Here is an 18,064-nt window from a genome sequence, read left to right as displayed (position 1 = left end):
CGAAACGAACCCTCGAGCATCGCGATAATTTCGTCCCGAGTAACGAGCACCCGAGCATTTTGATGCTCGCTCATCTCTATTCCGTATCCATGTGGAAAGTGTTAACCTGTATATGCAAGTTGCATATTTAATTTCAGTTGTTTAATATTACTTCAGACAGCCACATGCCTGAAAGCAAATGGTGTGCCTGTCATTCACTTACACACGGGTGTTAGTCTTAGGGTGCATTCACACGAACGTATATCGGCTCGGTTTTCACGCCGAGCCGATATACGTCCTCCTCGTGTGCCCGGGGAGGAGGATGGAAGAGCCCAGGAGCAGGAACTGAGCTCCCGCCCCCTCTGTGCCTCCTCTCCGCCCCTCTGCACTATTTGCAATGGGGAGAGGCGGGATGGGGGCAGGGCTAATTTGCAGACCTTAGCCCCGCCTCCATCCCGCCTCCTCTCATTGCAAATAGTGCAGAGGGGCGGAGAGAAGGCAGAGAGGGGGCGGGAGCCTCAGTTCCTGCCCCTGGCTCTTCCATCCTCCCCCCCCCCCCCCCGCACACGAGGAGGACGTATATCGGCTCAGCGTGAAAACCAAGCCGATATACGTTCGTGTGAACGCACCCTTATTTTGCTACCAAGCACTTTTAATCCAGGCACTGGTGTCACGATCACCTAATTCTATTAGTCATCCAGATCCTGTTGTATATCAGTGCCACAGTGACAAGACTCCTCAGCCACTTCTTCGAAACCGCTCAGAAAGTGCAGGCCTCTTTCCGCTTGTCGCATGTTGCAGATCCATGATAGGTGGCTGTATTTTAGAACTAAGCAGAGAGTGAAAAGTATCGAAGTGTCTTTTTGGGTTATGGGATAGTGAGAAGATGATGAGAGAGGTGAAGTAGTTTTATCTGGATGGTGAAGGGCAAAGTTGTATGCTCGGAGCATGAATTTGTGGTGGAGGAAATCTGCAGATGTTTATGATTCTCTCCACATCTACAGCACGGCCAAAGGAAATGCGTCACACATTAAAAGTCATAATAAACTTTGCTGCATCCGTATCTTTGCATCAAGGTCAAGATTGCTGCCCTCGCACTCATGTACAGACAGCAGAATAAAAAAAAATCTATAATCATAAAATAAAAACAGATGATAAAAATGGAAACTGTTTCAGTATCTGGTTTTAATGAGTAAAAATATAGGTGATACATTTCCTTTAAGTAGCCCCATACAGGAAACAAGATGGCTTCTGAAAGAGGCAATATCGATCGTCTTGTTCAGGGAGTTCAGTTCAGAGAAAAACTGCAGCCCCCAGTGGCAATGAGTGAAAGTGCAGCACAGTATTTAAATGTGTAAAACAGCGGCCACTAGTGGTAAATTCCTGGAAAGACAACAGAACCCAGACAGTTACACATAGTACATTACACTATATAAGTAGTGCAGTGCATTATGTAAATGTTCAACCAATTGTATCTTAAAGTACCCTTGTGGGACTAATAAATGTTGTAAAATGAATGTACAAAAAATGTTTCCAAGTGTAAAAAATTCAAGTAAAACATATATTTTAAAAAATCAACATTTTACCAATAAAACGCTGCTTATTATCTGAACCCCTAAAAAAATAGCCTACAAAATTATCACCACATTTCTAACAACTATAAAACGATCACCTTACTCAGCCCACATGGTGAATGATATAAAAAAAGGCAAAATAGCTGTTTTTGTTTGTTTCATCTTCCAAAAAAACGCAATAAAATGTGATCAAAAGGTTCTATGTATTCAAAATGAAACCAATTAAAAGGTCAACTCATTCCACAAAAACAAGCCCCGCCCCCAACCCCCGCTCTGTCGATGGGAAAATGAAAAGGTTATGGCTCTCAGAAAAGGGCAAAAAAAAATTTTTGGTTTCTATTAAAAATGCTTTTTTTCTTTTTTTGCAAAAGTGGTAAAACGTAAAAAAACCAAGCCAGTAATTATAAAGGCAAAGCTCACAGCCCAGTATGTTATCACTGAGGGCGCTGTATTAGTTGGGGGCTTTAATCATGGTTTCCACATGCTTCGCCTCTACACTTACTGGCGTGGTCCCCGGCTGCAGTGGCGGCTTCACATGACTTTATAGCAGAGTCTATATAGACTGCAGCTACACAGATAGTGATCACACATATAAGTCAATATTGGATGAGACAGGGGGTCACTTAGTTTTGCACTTCAAATTGAATAATCAAGTTATAACCCCTTAACTTATATCTCACGCACGCGTGTGGCTTGTTTCTTTTTTTTTTTTAATTCCCCATTCTGTCTCATAGCGGTGCTGCATATGCAATGTATTGCGTCTGGAGAGCATTGAATACACTTTTCATAGGGAACAATAGGGCTGTACGCGCGTAATACATAGTCAAAAAGAATTGCTGCAAACTTTTTTAAGTACGTATTATATGTAATGTACCGTATATACCGGCGTATAAGACGACCCCCCAACTGTCACCTTATACGCCGGTATTCAGTGGAGAAAAAAAAAAAAATTTTATTACTCACCTCCCACGGCGTTCTGTCGCGCTCCGGCAGGATGTCGCTCGCTCCGGCAGGCTGTCGCTCGCTCCTCGTCCCCGCCGCAGCATAGCTTTCTGAATGTGGGGCTTGAAATCCCCGCTTCCAGAAAGCTAATACACACGCCGGCAGCCATGACATCATTGAATGGCTGTGATTGGCTAAAGCACACGTGGCTTCAGCCAATCACACTATTCAATGACATCATTGAATGGCTGTGATTGGCTAAAGCACACGTGGCTTCAGCCAATCACACTATTCAATGACATCATTGAATGGGTGTGATTGCTAACACGTGCGCCTTAAGCCAATCACAGCCATTCAATGATGTCATTGAATAGTGTGATTGGCTGAAGCCACGTGTGCTTTAGCCAATCACAGCCATTCAATGCTGTCATGGCTGCCGGCGTGTGTATTAGCTTTCTGGACGCGGGGATTTCAAGCCCCGCATTCAGAAAGCTATGCTGCGGCGGGGACGAGGAGCGAGCGACAGCCTGCCGGAGCGAGCGACATCCTGCCGGAGCGCGACAGAACGCCGTGGGAGGTGAGTAATAAAATTTTTTTTTTTTTTTTTTTTGTATTACCGGCGCATAAGACGACCCCCGACTGCAGAGCAGATTTTTCGGGGTTCAAAAGTCGTCTTATACGCCGGTATATACGGTATATACGCTAATGTGAATGGATGAATGAAAAGCAATGTACTTCCATTGACTCCATTCGCTGAGTATACGTAAGACGCAGTGAAATCAGGCTCGTGGGAATGAGCCCTAAGACTAATGATACATATTAATATACAGTGTGCATCAGGTAGTCAGAGAAGCAATGCAGCCATCTTTGTCTCTCCGGGACCGGAAAGCATACTGAGTGTCCAAGGGTGTAGATGGGTAAGTGCTAAACACTAGAATGAATAAATACGATTATAAACAGACGCTAACACGCTTGATTATGGTCTCCAGTTGGCAAGACACAGATTTATCTACATTGTAAACTGAAGTATAAGCAAAAGTATATGTATGGAGGAGCCCAGGTTCAAGTTTGTGCTGTAATGAGCTCTCTTATGGTTCCTCTAGTTATGCAATCTGGATAGTATAAGGGTGACATCTACTGGTCATTCTACATTACTGCAGTTTATGTATTTCTCTCGGGAGTGTTGTATTCAACTTCCCATTGGCTGCAGAGGTCAGGTGGGAGATCTGGAGGACTTGAGATTAGAGAGAGCTGCAAGCTGGAGAGCAATGTCTGTGGTACTGAGCCTTAAGAGAGACTGCTGCCAAAGGGATGAGGAGTTGGCTTTGGGAGTCATGGAGGACATGACCTGTAGAATCTGTGCCTGGTCAAGAGGCAAACAAAGGAGACAGTTGGTGTTTTGAGAGAAGATCGTTACCATCCCCGACTCACGTTACAGTTAAACATATTCTTAGAGTCAGTCAGGTTGCCTAACATTTCTGAATAACCGCATATTGCTCATCTGTTACTGGAGGCTTCTACGCACCGTACTGATTCCGGTGTCATTTTCCATAGGCAACAAATGATTATACAGATAAGACTAATGAAATGTGTTTTGTTGCAGACTGTCGTCATCTATCAAACCACGAATATGAATGTACCTGATGCAAGCAGAGATGTTCCTCCCGACTACTCAGCAGCCGCAACGTCCGACTTAAAGGCACAGACAGAAAGTGATTAGTCGTTGTCATACAGTCACTGCAAGACGAATACACTCCAGTGCATTTACAAGATCCTTGGATGCAACCTGTGACTTATAGCATTTTTAGTAACTGCAGTGAATCTCTAAACCTTCAGTTATAAAGCACTATTATAGCATATACACTGTCAAAACCAAATCCGGCCCCCAGAAGAAGTTGTCATTTTGCTGCAGACCCCGTCCCGCAGTTCCATCTCAGGCAGATATTTAAATGATGAGAGTTGTGGTGATTAGATGAACGGTCTTGTCACCGGAGACCCTAAAAGTGGTTCCCCCTTGGCCTATAAAAGGCTCTCGGAGGCTCCTTGTGTGGAGTGACCTCTTCTTCTGCTTTCACCCCCTTACCAGAGTCTGAGGGGGGCGCATTATTGGGATGTGAGAAGCTTGATGGTCGTATTGATGAATCGTTCCCCACTGTGCTGTTCTGGGCAGACTGTTACAAGGTGTTGGGACCAGTGGATGGGGGCACACAAGGTGACAGGACTCAGAATGCCCCCTACAGACCACCAGTAGAGAGGACCATCTGATTATCCAACAAGCACAAGCAGCTCCAACTGTTTCGGACGGATATGCGGCAGGACACCATACAGAACATCTTGCATCAAGCTAGAGGTGGGCCAACAGGGTACTAGAGCCTCCATGCCCGCCCATATCACATCTTGTATCCAAGCTAGAGACGGCACAACAGGGAACTAGAGCCTCCATGTTAGACTGTATCACATCTTGTATCCAAGCTAGAGGTGGTACAACAGGGTACTAGAGCCTCCATACCCACCCGTATCACATCTTTTATCCAAGCTAGAGGCAGTACAAAAGGGTACTAGAGCCTTCATGTCAGACTATATCACATCTTGTATCCAAGCTAGAAGTGGTATAACAGGGTACTAGACCCTGCATGCCTGCCTGTATCACATTTTGTATCCAAGCAAGAGGTGGTACAACAGGGTACTAGAACCTCCATGCCAGACTGTATCACATCTTGTATCCAAGCTAGAGGCGGTACAACAGGGTACTAGAGCCTCCATGCCCACTGTTAGGTGCACTGTTCAGACACAATCTTCTGCTTCTGGCAAATATGGGCGTCGTCCCATTCTCTCTGTTCCCTGAGCTTATATTCACTCTCTTCCAGCACTCCTGGGGGTTAATAGCTTCTGGTCTCCTGTTCAGCTGATGCTTCTTTTCTAATCACCATCCTATATAGCTGCCCTGGGCCTTTCAGACCTTGCTGCAGTGTTGTTGAGAGTTTGCTCCCTTCACTTCATGTCCAGCCGCTGCTTTGGCAGCTACCTTGCATTTTGCTTGTGTTCTGTGTTCTTCGTTCATTTTCTCTGTTGTTCCTGTTGTCTGCTTCTCTGTTAATCCTTGTCCACTTCTTCCTTCTTTATTTCTTTACTCCCCGGTGTTGTTCTATCTCTGTCCTATAGGCGTTCTTGCTTGCCAGGGTAAGTTAGCACCTAGAGGATGACCGTGGGGTCGTCCTTATTGGTACGAGTGCCCCACTTCTTAGGTAGAGGTCTCCCTCTCCCGGGTATCAGTTCAGGGTAATATACCTTCCCTAGTTTCCATCTATATACCGGGCTGTTCATCTGGTATCTTACCTCCCACACCAGGGTTGGCTGTCAGCCGTGCTGGATTGGATCTTCTCCTACCCAGTAGGTTGACACAGTGGTTCCACATCCACAGTCCTTACACCCACCCCGTATCACATCTTGTATCCAAGCTAGAGGTGGTACAACAGGGTACTAGAGCCTCCATGCCCCCTGTATCACATCTTGTATCCAAGCTAGAGGTGGTACAACAGGGTACTAGAGCCTCCATGCCCCCCGTATCACATCTTGTATCCAAGCTAGAGGCGGTACAACAGGATACTAGAACCTCCCTACAAGGGGTCAGTTCTCTACAATTAATGCTCATTTTGCTCTGATATTGTAATCACTTATATCAACGCTACAATTACACAGAGAAAGTTTCATTCCATTCGACAACTTCTAGGGGAGGGATGTTACTGACAATGAGTGAGTATATATATATATTCCTTCTAGGGGAGGAATCGGTTTTGCCAATGAGCGTATTATATAACTGTATTTACGATCACCGACACATATTATGTTTTGTAGTGACTATCTGAAGTATACAGTAGAAAGACATAAAGAAACTGCATTAAAGGGAACCTGCCACCAATTTGCAGGACATTAACCCATAGCGCACTGCAATACTGGAGCTGCACTGATTACCGCACTGGTCTTATCAATATTGATAATAAACTCATATCTGCATAATTGATGTTTTAAATCTCCTTTGCCGTATGTAAATGAGGCCGAGCGGTCTGGGGGCCGACCAGCTCCGTAGATGCATCTATTTCAACACAGTCGGCCTCTCCATGTGCATGATGACCTAGTTGGCACCGTCCACACACCGCTCTGAAATCTCGCATTAAGCTGCGCCATCAGCTCCCAGCACAGGTGCAGATCAGCTGCCCCACAGATTCAAGTAGCTTACATGCATATGTGTGGGGAGCGAACGGTACAGCACAGTGCGATATTTAGTTAATACTACATGCGGGAACGATGGGGCAGGTCCTATCTTTTCTCAGCCGTAGAATTATCATGGCCGCGTAATGCGATAAAAAACAGTTCATGTGTTTAAGCCCCAAGATGTCTGTGGAGCTCTCTGCGCTATGATGGGCTGCCCGAGCCGTGCCGCCACCTGGGAGCTGCTGAACTGAGCGATGTGGTAGTGCGCCAGAGCTCAGAATCCAGGATGGCTCCTTGTGTTGGCACCACCTCTCTACCAAACGCCGGCTGCGTCTTCTGGGGGGAGTCATGAGCCGGCCCTTCTCCATCTGAACCTCATCATGAGTCACATAAAATGTGATTCAGCCCGCGGGCCTTGACGGGTTTCACACAAGCTCTAAACGGTCCCTAAAAATTCTTTAGCACATCCCACAGAAGAAGAGAAGAAAGACCTCATGCAGCCATAAATGGGGAAAATTACAAAGTTGTGGCTGGAATACAAGAAGGTAGAAAATTGGAATTTCTGTGGTCCGGGGGCCAAGTTGACTTAGGGATGTTTTACATGGGACGATCTATGTGACGCAGATGCCCGACAGCTCGTCCCAGCGATAGTCATTTCTGTGCTTTTAGGGCTCCTTAACACAAGTGTATGCGCAAATGTGCACGCCTTAGCACAACTTATTTGCGCTATGAACTAGATAAATTTTTGTGTGTATTGGTGCATTAAAGGGGTTGTCCCGAGGCAGCAAGTGGGTCTATACACTTCTGTATGGCCATAATAATGCACTTTGTAATATACATTGTGCATTAATTATGAGCCATACAGAAGTTATAAAAAGTTTTTTACTTACCTGCTCCGTTGTTAGCGTCCTCGTCTCCATGGAGCCGACTAATTTTTGGCCTCCGATGGCCAAATTAGCCGCGCTTGCGCAGTCCGGGTCTTCTGTGTTCTTCTATGGAGCCGCTCGTGACAGAGAGCGGCTCCGTGTAGCTCCGCCCCGTCACGTGCCGATTCCAGCCAATCAGGAGGCTGGAATCGGCAGTGGACCGCACAGAAGAGCTGCGGTCCACGAAGCAAGAGGTTCCCGGCGGCCATCTTCACAGGTAAGTATAGAAGTCACCGGAGCGCGGGGATCAAGGTAAGCGCTCCGGTAAGCTGTCTGTACGTCCCTGCATCGGGGTTGTCTCGCGCCGAACGGGGGGGGGGTTGAAAAAAAAAAAAACCCGTTTCGGCGCGGGACAACCCCTTTAACCCTTTCCAATCCACTGTCTGACATCTTCAGACATTCTGATTGAAGGCTGTACAGCTCCGATGTTGGAAGACGTCCGGCAGGGTATTCTTACTGTATATTACTGGCTGCTCTGTTGTCGGGGGCCTCTCCAGCATGTCCCATACGGCAGTACTGGCTCTACCCAGCAGATGGCGCCATTGTATAATGGCAGAAAGAGAAAGCCCCCTAGGAAACCCTGAATCCAAAATTGGATTGCAAAGGATTAAGTCCCCTGATCGATTTTGCAGGATCCTGAATGGCCCGCCCATCGCGATTGTTTGGTCGTCTCTAGTGAGGGCAGTGCCGCTGGCCACTTACACATCTGACCAGCGGCGCTGCATTCACTAGAGGCCGCCGGGTGCCCAGGGAAGGAGGCGCCAAGATGCGAGAGGGACTGATGGTGCGTATTATGATTCTGTGGCTTTTGCAGAAAATGCTGCGGATTTTACCACTGAATTTTCTGCTATGGAGAATCTGCAGCACTTCTGCTGTGTGTGAACATACACCGAGGCCGAGTCCATGCGGGGCTTAATAGCTGCGGAATTTTGCAGCAGATCAGCAGTGGAAAGTCTGCCTCAGCAGGTTCTGACGTAGGTGTGATTGAGAATTTTTGTGTGGAACTAACCCACTCATCGAGAAGAGGGGAATTCTGCAGCGGAAATGATGATAAAATTTACAAGCTGCAAAATTAAATTCTGCACCATGTCAATTACAAGCGTCTGCCACTACACAGCGCTTCCGCTCCGACCCCGGGGTACCTCAACAGGCGCTGCCTGGAAAACCCATTTAATATCATCTGAGTGACTCTGAGCCTGGGAGCCGTGGCACCACGGTTGGAAATCACTGGTATAAGCAATCAAGTGATCGCAAGTACATGTCCCCTAAGGGGACTAAAAAAGATGTAAAAATGAGTTTAAAAAAGTTTTATTAGTTATTTGAAAAAAAAATAAAAAGGTAATAAAAGTTTTAAAAAGACCTCTTTTCCCATATTTCTAATAAATCAAAACCAAACCAATTATCCACAAAAAATATATATACAACATCAGAATGGCGCTTTTATGGTCACCCGGAGTCAAAAAAAAAATATAATGAAAAGTGATTTAAAAGTCGTATGAGCTGAAAATAATTATATAATTGCAAAGATATTTTATTTTCTAAAAGTAAGGGCTTATTCAAAAGTCCGTTTTCCCGCCTGGCCGATATACGGTGTCCCTCTCTGCAGGAGGAGGAGGCTGGCAGAAGTGTACTGAGCTCCCGCCCCCTCTCCCCCCCTCGCCACTATTTACAATGGTAGGGGAGGGACAGGGGTGGAGCTAAATTTTATAACTTAGCTCCACCCCCGCCCCTCCCATTGCAAATAGTGGTGAGGGGGCGGGAGCTCAGTGCACTTCTTCCAGCCTCCTCCCCCTTGCAGAGAGGGACACCGTATATCGGCCAGGCGGGAAAACGGACGTCTGAATAAGCCCTCATACAGCAAAAAAAAATTCTACTTAAATTTGGTATTGTCATAATCGTACCGACTCACAGAATAAAGGTATGAGGATTACTGCCGCAGTGTGTACACTATAAAAACAGGAAGGCGGAATTACAGTTTATTTTTTCTATTTCACTCGTCTTCTAACTTTTTTTTGTTTTTTTGAACTCGTTTTATTGAAGTATGTCCATTCCACATACAGGCAAAGCCGAAATTTAGTACATGAAGCAGAATCATTTGGTGTACAGAAAGGGCAAGGAAGAGGAGAGAGAACTGAGCCCCCTCAGCACTTCTAACTTTTTAAAAGTTTTTCAGTGCTTTTTATGGCACATTATATAGTATCATTGAAAAATACAACTCCGCTCACAAAAAGCAAACTGCAGACGGCGATGGATACATAAAAGTTATGATTTTTTGAAAGTGGAGAGGAAGAGGAGACAATGAAAATTTTAAAAAAGGGCAGCGGTCCTTAAGCAGGTAAATCTCAGTTTTACAATGCATGGATGGTTCTGCCCCAAAACCTTAAGTATCTGCGCACAACAAGTGACAAGAGACGCTATCTATACGAGATCTGAACTGAAGCTCAGGAATGATGATGTCACTTCTGTAAACATCTCCGGGATCCCGACAGCGAGAAAACAGCGGATCCGTCTTCAGGTCAGACACGAGGTACCGGAGAGCAGACAGTCTGCACTGCAGGCTGATACTTTGTATCATACATTGTAGCGAACTGTCAGGACACAAGGGGGCGGCGCTGCTGCTGCGTTCCGCTCACAGAGGGTTTGGCTGCTTTGGGACCTTTCACACGGGACGGAATTGTCCGCCGGACGCAGCGCAGATGGGGGTTTTGTCAATTAGTGCAGATTTTGTTCAGTTCACCCTCTTTCTGAGTTCACTGAAATCTGCCTTTCTGAAATCCAACCTTGAGGTCTGAGTTTTCTTAGGTCTTCCTTCCCTTTTTATCCAAAATTCAAGGATAGCATGATCACTGCCTCCTAAGGTCCCAGCCACCCTTACGTCCTCAACCATTTCCTCCCTGTTGGTAAGAATTAAGTCCAAGATAGCAGATCCCCTTGTTTCTTCTTCTACCTTTTGTAAGATAAAGCTGTCAGCAAGAGCGGATAGGAATCTGTTGGATCCATTACTTTTACCTGAGAGAGATTCCCAACAAATGTCTGGATGGGTAAAATCTCCCATGATCACTATGTTGGGCTTCTTTGAGAGCTCGGCCATCTGATGTAGAAGGAGTTCCTCCATATCTTCTGCTTGTCCAGGTGGCCTATAGTAAATGCCTACAATGGTGCTGTTACGGTATCCTACCCGATGATACGCCAGCCCGGGTTGCCCTAGAACTTACCCGCAACCCCTGTCCCTGCCTATTTGCCTCCACTCCTGGCTAACTCCAGGCGGTCAACTGGGCGGCGGTCCCTACACTCGCTAGGGACCGAGGAGGGACGCTGGCATACCAAGATGGAAAGGCGTTAGAATACCAACAGGAAGGGCAAATGAATAAACCAACAGAAAATATAAGCAGACCGAGGCAGATGGATAACCTGGCAGATATAGCAAAAGCTGAAAACAGGAGACTGTCAGAGGCAGGAAGCTAGCACACTGACAGACACCAATAACTGGCAGTGAATGGACCTCACTGCCAGCCTTATAAACAGAAGCCTCCGCCCAGGGGCGGAGAGGGGGAGGCGGCACCTCCCAGCAGAATCTCATAACAGTGACTCGTGCATAGAGCTGCACTCACAGACGCCCGCGCACACGCCGCCGCTCGGACCCACGAGCGCGCGCACTGCGCCGACCAACCACCCGCGGCCCCGGTAGCCGCCACATGGTAACAGGTGCCCCTTCTGTTGTTCTCTCCTTGTATTCTTACCCAAACAGTTTCTACAGAAAAATGTTTTCCTAACATATAACACAACACCTCCTCCCCTTTATTAGGTCTGTTTCTTATAAATAAGTTGTATCCTTCAAGCCTTGTATTCCAATCATGTGTATCATTCCACCAAGTTTCCGTGATGCCTATGACATCATATTTCTCTTTCTGTGTTTGGAGCTCCAATTCTCTTTGTTTGTTTCCCATGCTCTGTGCATTTGTGTAGAAACATTTTAGTTTGTGATCGAGGTCTCTTGCTCCTCTACTTGCCTTCTGAATTTTTTGCCTTTGTTCTTTCCACTTCTAATAGCGAGGTTCTCAAAAGTATTAATTAGCCGTGTATTTTTACCTGGCCTTTCACTTCCCTTCCCATATTGTTGAGGATACGCATGGAGGGAGTCAGTCACAGTCTGCAACACACAGAATTCATTTTATCCAACACTTCAAACAGACGCAAAAATCATGGGGGGAGCTTATAAGATGGAACTTTCAGCCTTACATGTTTTGAGGAAAGCCACACTTTATCCCATGGGACAAACTGCGGAGAGAAACGACGCCTGCTATCTGCAAACCTCTTCATGGAAGCGATTAACTTCTCCAGATTCACCTTGGTCTCCTGCCAAATCTTGGCAAAGCTCTCTGCTGACGAAGCTGCTGCTGGAACCTCGGAAGTTGTGGAGACTGGCAGGGGAACTCTGGGTTGATGCCCATATACTGTGAAGAAGGGAGAAGTCTTTGTGGAATCGCTGATGTGCTGGTTATGAGAAAACTCCCCCAGGAGAATAGACTGACCCAATCATTCTGGTGGGCATTGGTAAAATGGCAGAGATATCCGGTCAGGATCTAGTTGGTATGCTCCACCTGCCCATTAGACTGTGGGTGATAAGCCGAAGAGAAGTCTAATCCATCAATTTACAAAGAGATCTCCAAAATTTAGATGTAAACATGCACCCCTCTATCCAAACACAATACGCTCAGGAAAGTCATGGAGGCGGAAAATATGATCAATGAATCTCTCTGCAAGTTGACTGGCAGATGGCAAACCGGGCAGAGGCACAAAATGGGCCATCTTAGAAAATCGGTCCACTACTACCCATATAACAGTACTGCCACTAGACAGAGGTAAATCTGTAATAAAGTCTATGGAAATATGCCACCAAGGAATCTCAGATATAGGTAATGGACACAAGAGACCTGCGGGTCTTTTTTTCTGATTTATACTGAGCGCAGGAGGTACAGGGGGACACGAAATCGCGGATATCCTTCAACATGGACAGCCACCAATACCAACGGCGAATTAATTTACAAGTCTTGCGTTGCCAAGAATGACCAGCTACTTTGGAACAGTGACCCAAGGACACAACATCTTTCCTTTTTGCCTCAGGCATGAATGTCTTTCCCGACAGAATATCCTTAACCCGCACCGGAGCTAGGGTTATCAGTTTGGCAAGTTCAATGATAAATTGCAGAACCTCTTCAGTGTCATTACAATCAAATGCTCTGAATAGTGCGTCAGCCTTAATATTCTTGTCGGCAGGCTGGAAATACAGTATAAAAATCAAACCACGCAAAGAACAAGGCCCACAGAGCTTGACGGGGGTTGAGCCAAAAAGGACCACTGCTTCGCATCAACTCCCTTCCAGGGGGGAGCCGAGATGGGAGAAGTCAGGGAGGAGAAGTGTGGAATAAATTGCCGGTAATAGTTCGCAAAGCCCAGGAATCGTTGGATTGACCAAAGGCCAGAGGGACGAGGCTAATTTAGGACTGCAGAGACTTTCTCAGGATCTATCTCCAAAATCTGTTTAGAGACAATATACCCCAAAATGGGAGTGACTCGCTTTCAAAAACACATATCTCTAATTTGGCAAATAGACAATTCTGCTTAATCACTGGAGCACTGTGCGAACCTGCCTCCAGCGCGAGCATATACCTGGGGAAAAAAATCAGGATATCGTCCAAATACACAATGACGCATTGCTGAAGGAGATCTCTGAAAATGTCATTAACAAATTCCTGAAAGACGCCTGGAGCGTTGACCAGACTAAAGGGCATCACCAAGTATTCGTAGTGTCCATCTCGGGTATTGAAAGCTGTCTTCCACTCATCTCCCTCGCTTATATGGATCAAGCTATAAACACCTCGCAGGTCAAGCTTGGTGAAAATCCGAGCACCTTGCAGGCGATCGAATAACTCAGGGACCAAGGGTAAAGGGTACTTATTCTTAATCGTGATCGCATTCAGACCACGATAGTTGATACAGGGCCTAAGCGATCCGTCCTTTTCGACGAAGAAAAAGCCCACTCCAGCAGGAGACGAGGACTTACAGATGAACCCTCTGGCCAAGTTCTCCAGGCACAAGATCAATTGGGCAATCGTAGGGACAATGCGGTGGCAGACATTCAGCCTCCTTCTTGTTAAAGACGTCCGCAAAACCATGATAAGGTTCTTGTAGGCCCTGGAGGTTAGATGGTAAGGTGACTCTGAACAGGATGCAAACATTTGGTATAGCAGGTGGTACCCCAAATTTAATATCTCGCCTGTACTCTAGTCCATGGTGGGATTGTGTAATCGGAGCCACAGCAAACCTAAAAGGAGGGAACTGGTCGCCCCAGAAATCACCAGCAGGGAAATCTTCTTAGAATGGAGAGCGCCAACTCTCAACTCCAGCGGCTTTGTAACAAACTGGATCATCTCAGAGAGTGTACTACCATTACCCGTGGTGACCACGTGTGGTCTCTCAAGACGCCGAACAGGAATCCGGTAGTGGTCCACCAAAGCTTGTTGGAGGAAATTGCCTGCAGAGCCGGAATACCGGAAGGCTGCCACTGACACCAAGGCACCAGAAATAACCATGGTTGCAGGTAAGTTCAGCCTGGGAGAGGAGCAATCCTGACCTAGGGTAGCTTCTCCAACTGACCCTAGTTGAAGAAGTTTGAGGGGACAAGTACGAACAAGGTGACCTGGAGAACCGCAATATAGAGCAGTGATTGGAAAAGGTGCGTCAGCTGAGCAGAAGACCCAGAAACCATTAACCCTAGGAGTGCTAAACGAGAATAAATATAAGCTCAGGAAACAGGGGAAATTGGACGACACCCATTTCTGCCAGACACTGATGATGTACTGTTTTTGTGTGAGGGCTGCACTCTCTTGTGAAAGGGACAAAAGGTTTCAATAATGACTTATGAAAAACCCTATGAACCCTCCATGTAGCTGGCAAATCAAGTTTATAAGCAAGCGGATTTACTACCTGCGTGATGACAAAGGGACCTACGTAATGCGGCGCCAGTTTTTAAGACGGAACCTTCAATTTGAGATTTCTAGAAGACAAATATACCTTCTATCCCATCCTGTAAGGTTCAGATACTTACAGACTCCTCCCACTATGCAACTGCGTACGAGCCCCCGTTGCTTCCAGGTTCTTGTGGCGACATCAGCTGCAGGACAGGCAGACAGCAAAGAAATAGCTGTAAGGAAGCGAGGATGCTGACCATATAAGCAAAGGAATGGAGATACCCCGGTGGAAGAACAAGTACGATTGTTTAGTGCAAACCCTGCCAACGGCAGGAACTCTGCCCACTGATGAGCCTTTTCGCTAGCAAACAACCGTAAATATTGCACTAAATCCTAGTTCTTCCGCTCAGTCTGACCATTAGTTTGCTGGTGGAATGCTGAGGAGAAGGAAAGCGACGTTCCCAGGTTTCTACAGAAGGCATGCCAAAATTGCGCAACAAACTGAACACCGCGATCAGATACAATGTTCTCGGGAACCCCATGTAGACAAATGATTTCTTTTACAAAAATCTTGGAAAACTCTATCGCAGAAGGTAGCTTCTTTAACGCCACGAAATGTGCCATCTTTGAGAAACGGTCGACAACCACTTAGATAGTGGTGAATTCTGAGAATCAGGTAGATCGGTGATAAAATCTACCGATAAATGCGACCACGGACGAGAAGGCACTGGTAACGGTCTCAGAGGCCCCTCCGGACGACGACGACGACGACTTTTACTGCATGCACAGACAGAACATCCCTTAACAAAGCCGCGGATCTCCCAAGACATGCCTGGCCACCAGTAGTGTCTAGTACAAAGATCCAAAGTCCCCTGAACCCCCGGATGGCCCGCAAGAACAGATGAGTGAGACTCTTCAATGACTCTGAGACGCAAGGTCTCTGGCATAAACCATCTGCCCTCCGGCATCCCCGAGGGAGTGTCCTTCTGACAATCTCGTACATGAGGAACGAGATCAGACTCTACAGCTGCCACCACCATTCCAGGTGCCAAGATATTCTCGGGAGCCACTGTCTCACTTTCCAGCAAACCAAAACTCTGTGATCGGGTGTCTGCCTTCACGTTCTTCTCCCCTGGAATATATGTAACGATGAGGTTAAACCTGGCGAAAACAACGCCCACCTGGCCTGACGAGCCGTGAGTCTCTTAGCATTGGCAAGATATACCAAGTTTTTATGATCAGTATACATGGTAATGGGATGCCTTGCCCCCTCAAGATGGTGACGCCACTCTTCTAGAGCCCACTTAGTCGCCAATAACTCACGATTACCCACGTCGTTGTTACGTTCAACCGAACTGAACTTTCATGAGAAGAACGCACATGGACTATATTCAGATCTCCCGCTGACTTCCTGAGACAATACAGCCCCAGCCCCCACCTCAGACGCATCAACCTCAATGAAGAGCTTTCAGGTTATCTGGTCTGACCTATTGGGAGATTGCTGCCATCAGACTCCATTTGAATCTCTGTGGGTGAAATCACATAACCAAGGAAGGACACTTGTTTGTACCAAAAATGCATTTCTCCAACTTGACAAAAAGTTGGTACTCGCGCAAACGGGTCAGAACCAGCCTCAGGTGCCTCACATGTGAATCCCAGTCTGGGGAGTACACCAGAATGTCATCGAGATATATGACCAAAAATACCCCCAGGAAGTCACGGAAGACCACGTTCATAAACCCCTGGAACACAGCGGGGGCGTTACAGAGTCTGAAGGGCATGAATAGACATTCAAAATGTCTGAACGAGATGTTGAACGCGGTCTTCCACTCATCTCCCTTTCGGATGTGAATTAAATTGTAAGCCCCTCTTCAATAAATCAGGAATCAGGGGCAAGGAGCACTGGTTCTTCACTAAGCCCCATAATCCACACAAGGCCTCAATGTCCCGTCCTTTTTCTCTACAAAGAAGAGACCTGCCCCGGCAAGGGACCTGGATGGTCTGATATGCCGTTTGGCCAGAGACTCTGAGGTATAGGACTTAAGGGCTTCGTGCTCACGCCCAGACAAATTGAAAATGGCTCCCTTAGGGATGGGACTGTCGGGTATCAAATCATTACCACAGTCCCACTCCCTATGGGGAGGCAAAGTCTCAGACAGTTTGTTGGAGAATACGTCATGAAAATCAGACAAATACTCAGGGATAAGTATGGTATCCGCTAAACACATGGATATAGTAGCTAAGTGACTATGACGGGACAACCCCCAATGTGTCAATTCCCGAGTGAACCAATCAAATCGGGATTATGCAGTTCCAACCATGGCATACCAAGCACTACATCAACAGACATCCTTTCCATTACGAGGAACGACAGATTCTCTGAATGGAGAACACCCACAGTGAACTGTAACATGGGAGTCCTCCATTGTACAACCCCTGCAAACAGAGAGGTGGAATTAATACTGGTGAAGAGTATGGGAATCTTTAACGCTGAGAATTCAGTCATCAGAGGTCTGACAAAACTTAAACTAATCAAATTGGCGGCCGCACCCGAATCAATAAAAGCTTGACTGGACTGAGTGAAATTCCGGAAGCCAGTCCGACAAAGTACCAACAACTTAGGGAGTACCTGTGATCCTAGGCGATCCTCCCAAAAATCGCCTAGGATCTGAAGTTTTCCGCCGGTTCGGGCTGATGTTGTAGACGCTTCTGCAGACAGGTCGTTAAACGATGTCCGTCTTTCCCACAATAGAGGCAGAGATGATGCGTCATTCGGAACCGTCGCTGTTCCTTGGGACTTACCTGGTCCATTTCCATAGGCTCGGCACCAGACGTTGGCATGGGAGAAGTGGGAGCGGGTCTGCCGGATTCCCTAGCCTTACGGGCCTGACGTTCGTCCTTTCTAGATCTCAGCCTCCTGTCAGCTTTGACCGCCAATTCCATAGCAACATTGAGTGTCCCGGGAGCGGGATGAGAAATGAGCAGATCCTTGACCATGTCAGAAAGACCCCACAAGAACACATCTTTAGGGCGCTATCGTTCCAAGAGGTTTCACCTGCATACAGTCTAACTTTAGAGCAATAGTCCTCTGCCCACTGCTACCCCTGACGTAGAGACATGAGATGAGATACCGCCAACCCCGCACGGTCCGGCTCATCAAAAATACCTCCAAGTTCCCGAAAAAACAAATCAACGGACTGCAGGCAAGCCGAACTCTTGCGTAAGGAGTAGGTCTATGTCTTGCTAGGACCCCAAAGTAAGGACATAATCAATCCAACTTTCTGGGATTCTGAGCCGGAGGAGCGGGGCCACATCCGAAAATACAATCTACATGCCTGCTGAAAAACAAAAACTTGCTCCTCTTCCCTGAAAATACCTCAGGAAGCAGACACTTGGGCTCGGATATAGAAGGGGCAGCAGAAACCTGCACTAACTCCCGCTGCTCCTGGGCCACCATAAG

At 46.8% G+C, this 18,064-nt stretch overlaps 1 protein-coding gene across 2 annotated transcripts in view; it reads left to right on the top strand.

Annotated features, from left to right (window-relative positions):
- The window catches only part of LOC136631802 (membrane-spanning 4-domains subfamily A member 4A-like), a 452,683-nt gene that overhangs the window by 27,383 nt on the left and 407,236 nt on the right, over positions 1–18,064 (top strand). Inside the window, exon 6 of one of the 2 annotated variants that reach the window (XR_010793087.1) lies at positions 4,099–5,270. Coding sequence is in view for 1 of the 2 variants with exons in the window: in XM_066606171.1 (XP_066462268.1) it covers positions 4,099–4,215 (117 nt within the window). In the remaining variant the exon portion in view is untranslated. Of the gene's footprint in view, positions 1–4,098; positions 6,470–18,064 lie in introns of those variants that run through there. The other variant, XM_066606171.1, reaches the window with a different exon arrangement.

Source organism: Eleutherodactylus coqui, chromosome 6, assembly GCF_035609145.1.
Source record: "Eleutherodactylus coqui strain aEleCoq1 chromosome 6, aEleCoq1.hap1, whole genome shotgun sequence".
NCBI lineage: Eukaryota > Metazoa > Chordata > Amphibia > Anura > Eleutherodactylidae > Eleutherodactylus > Eleutherodactylus coqui.
The sequence above is the reverse complement of the archived record's forward strand: the minus strand, read 5'-3'. Positions and strand labels throughout refer to the sequence as shown.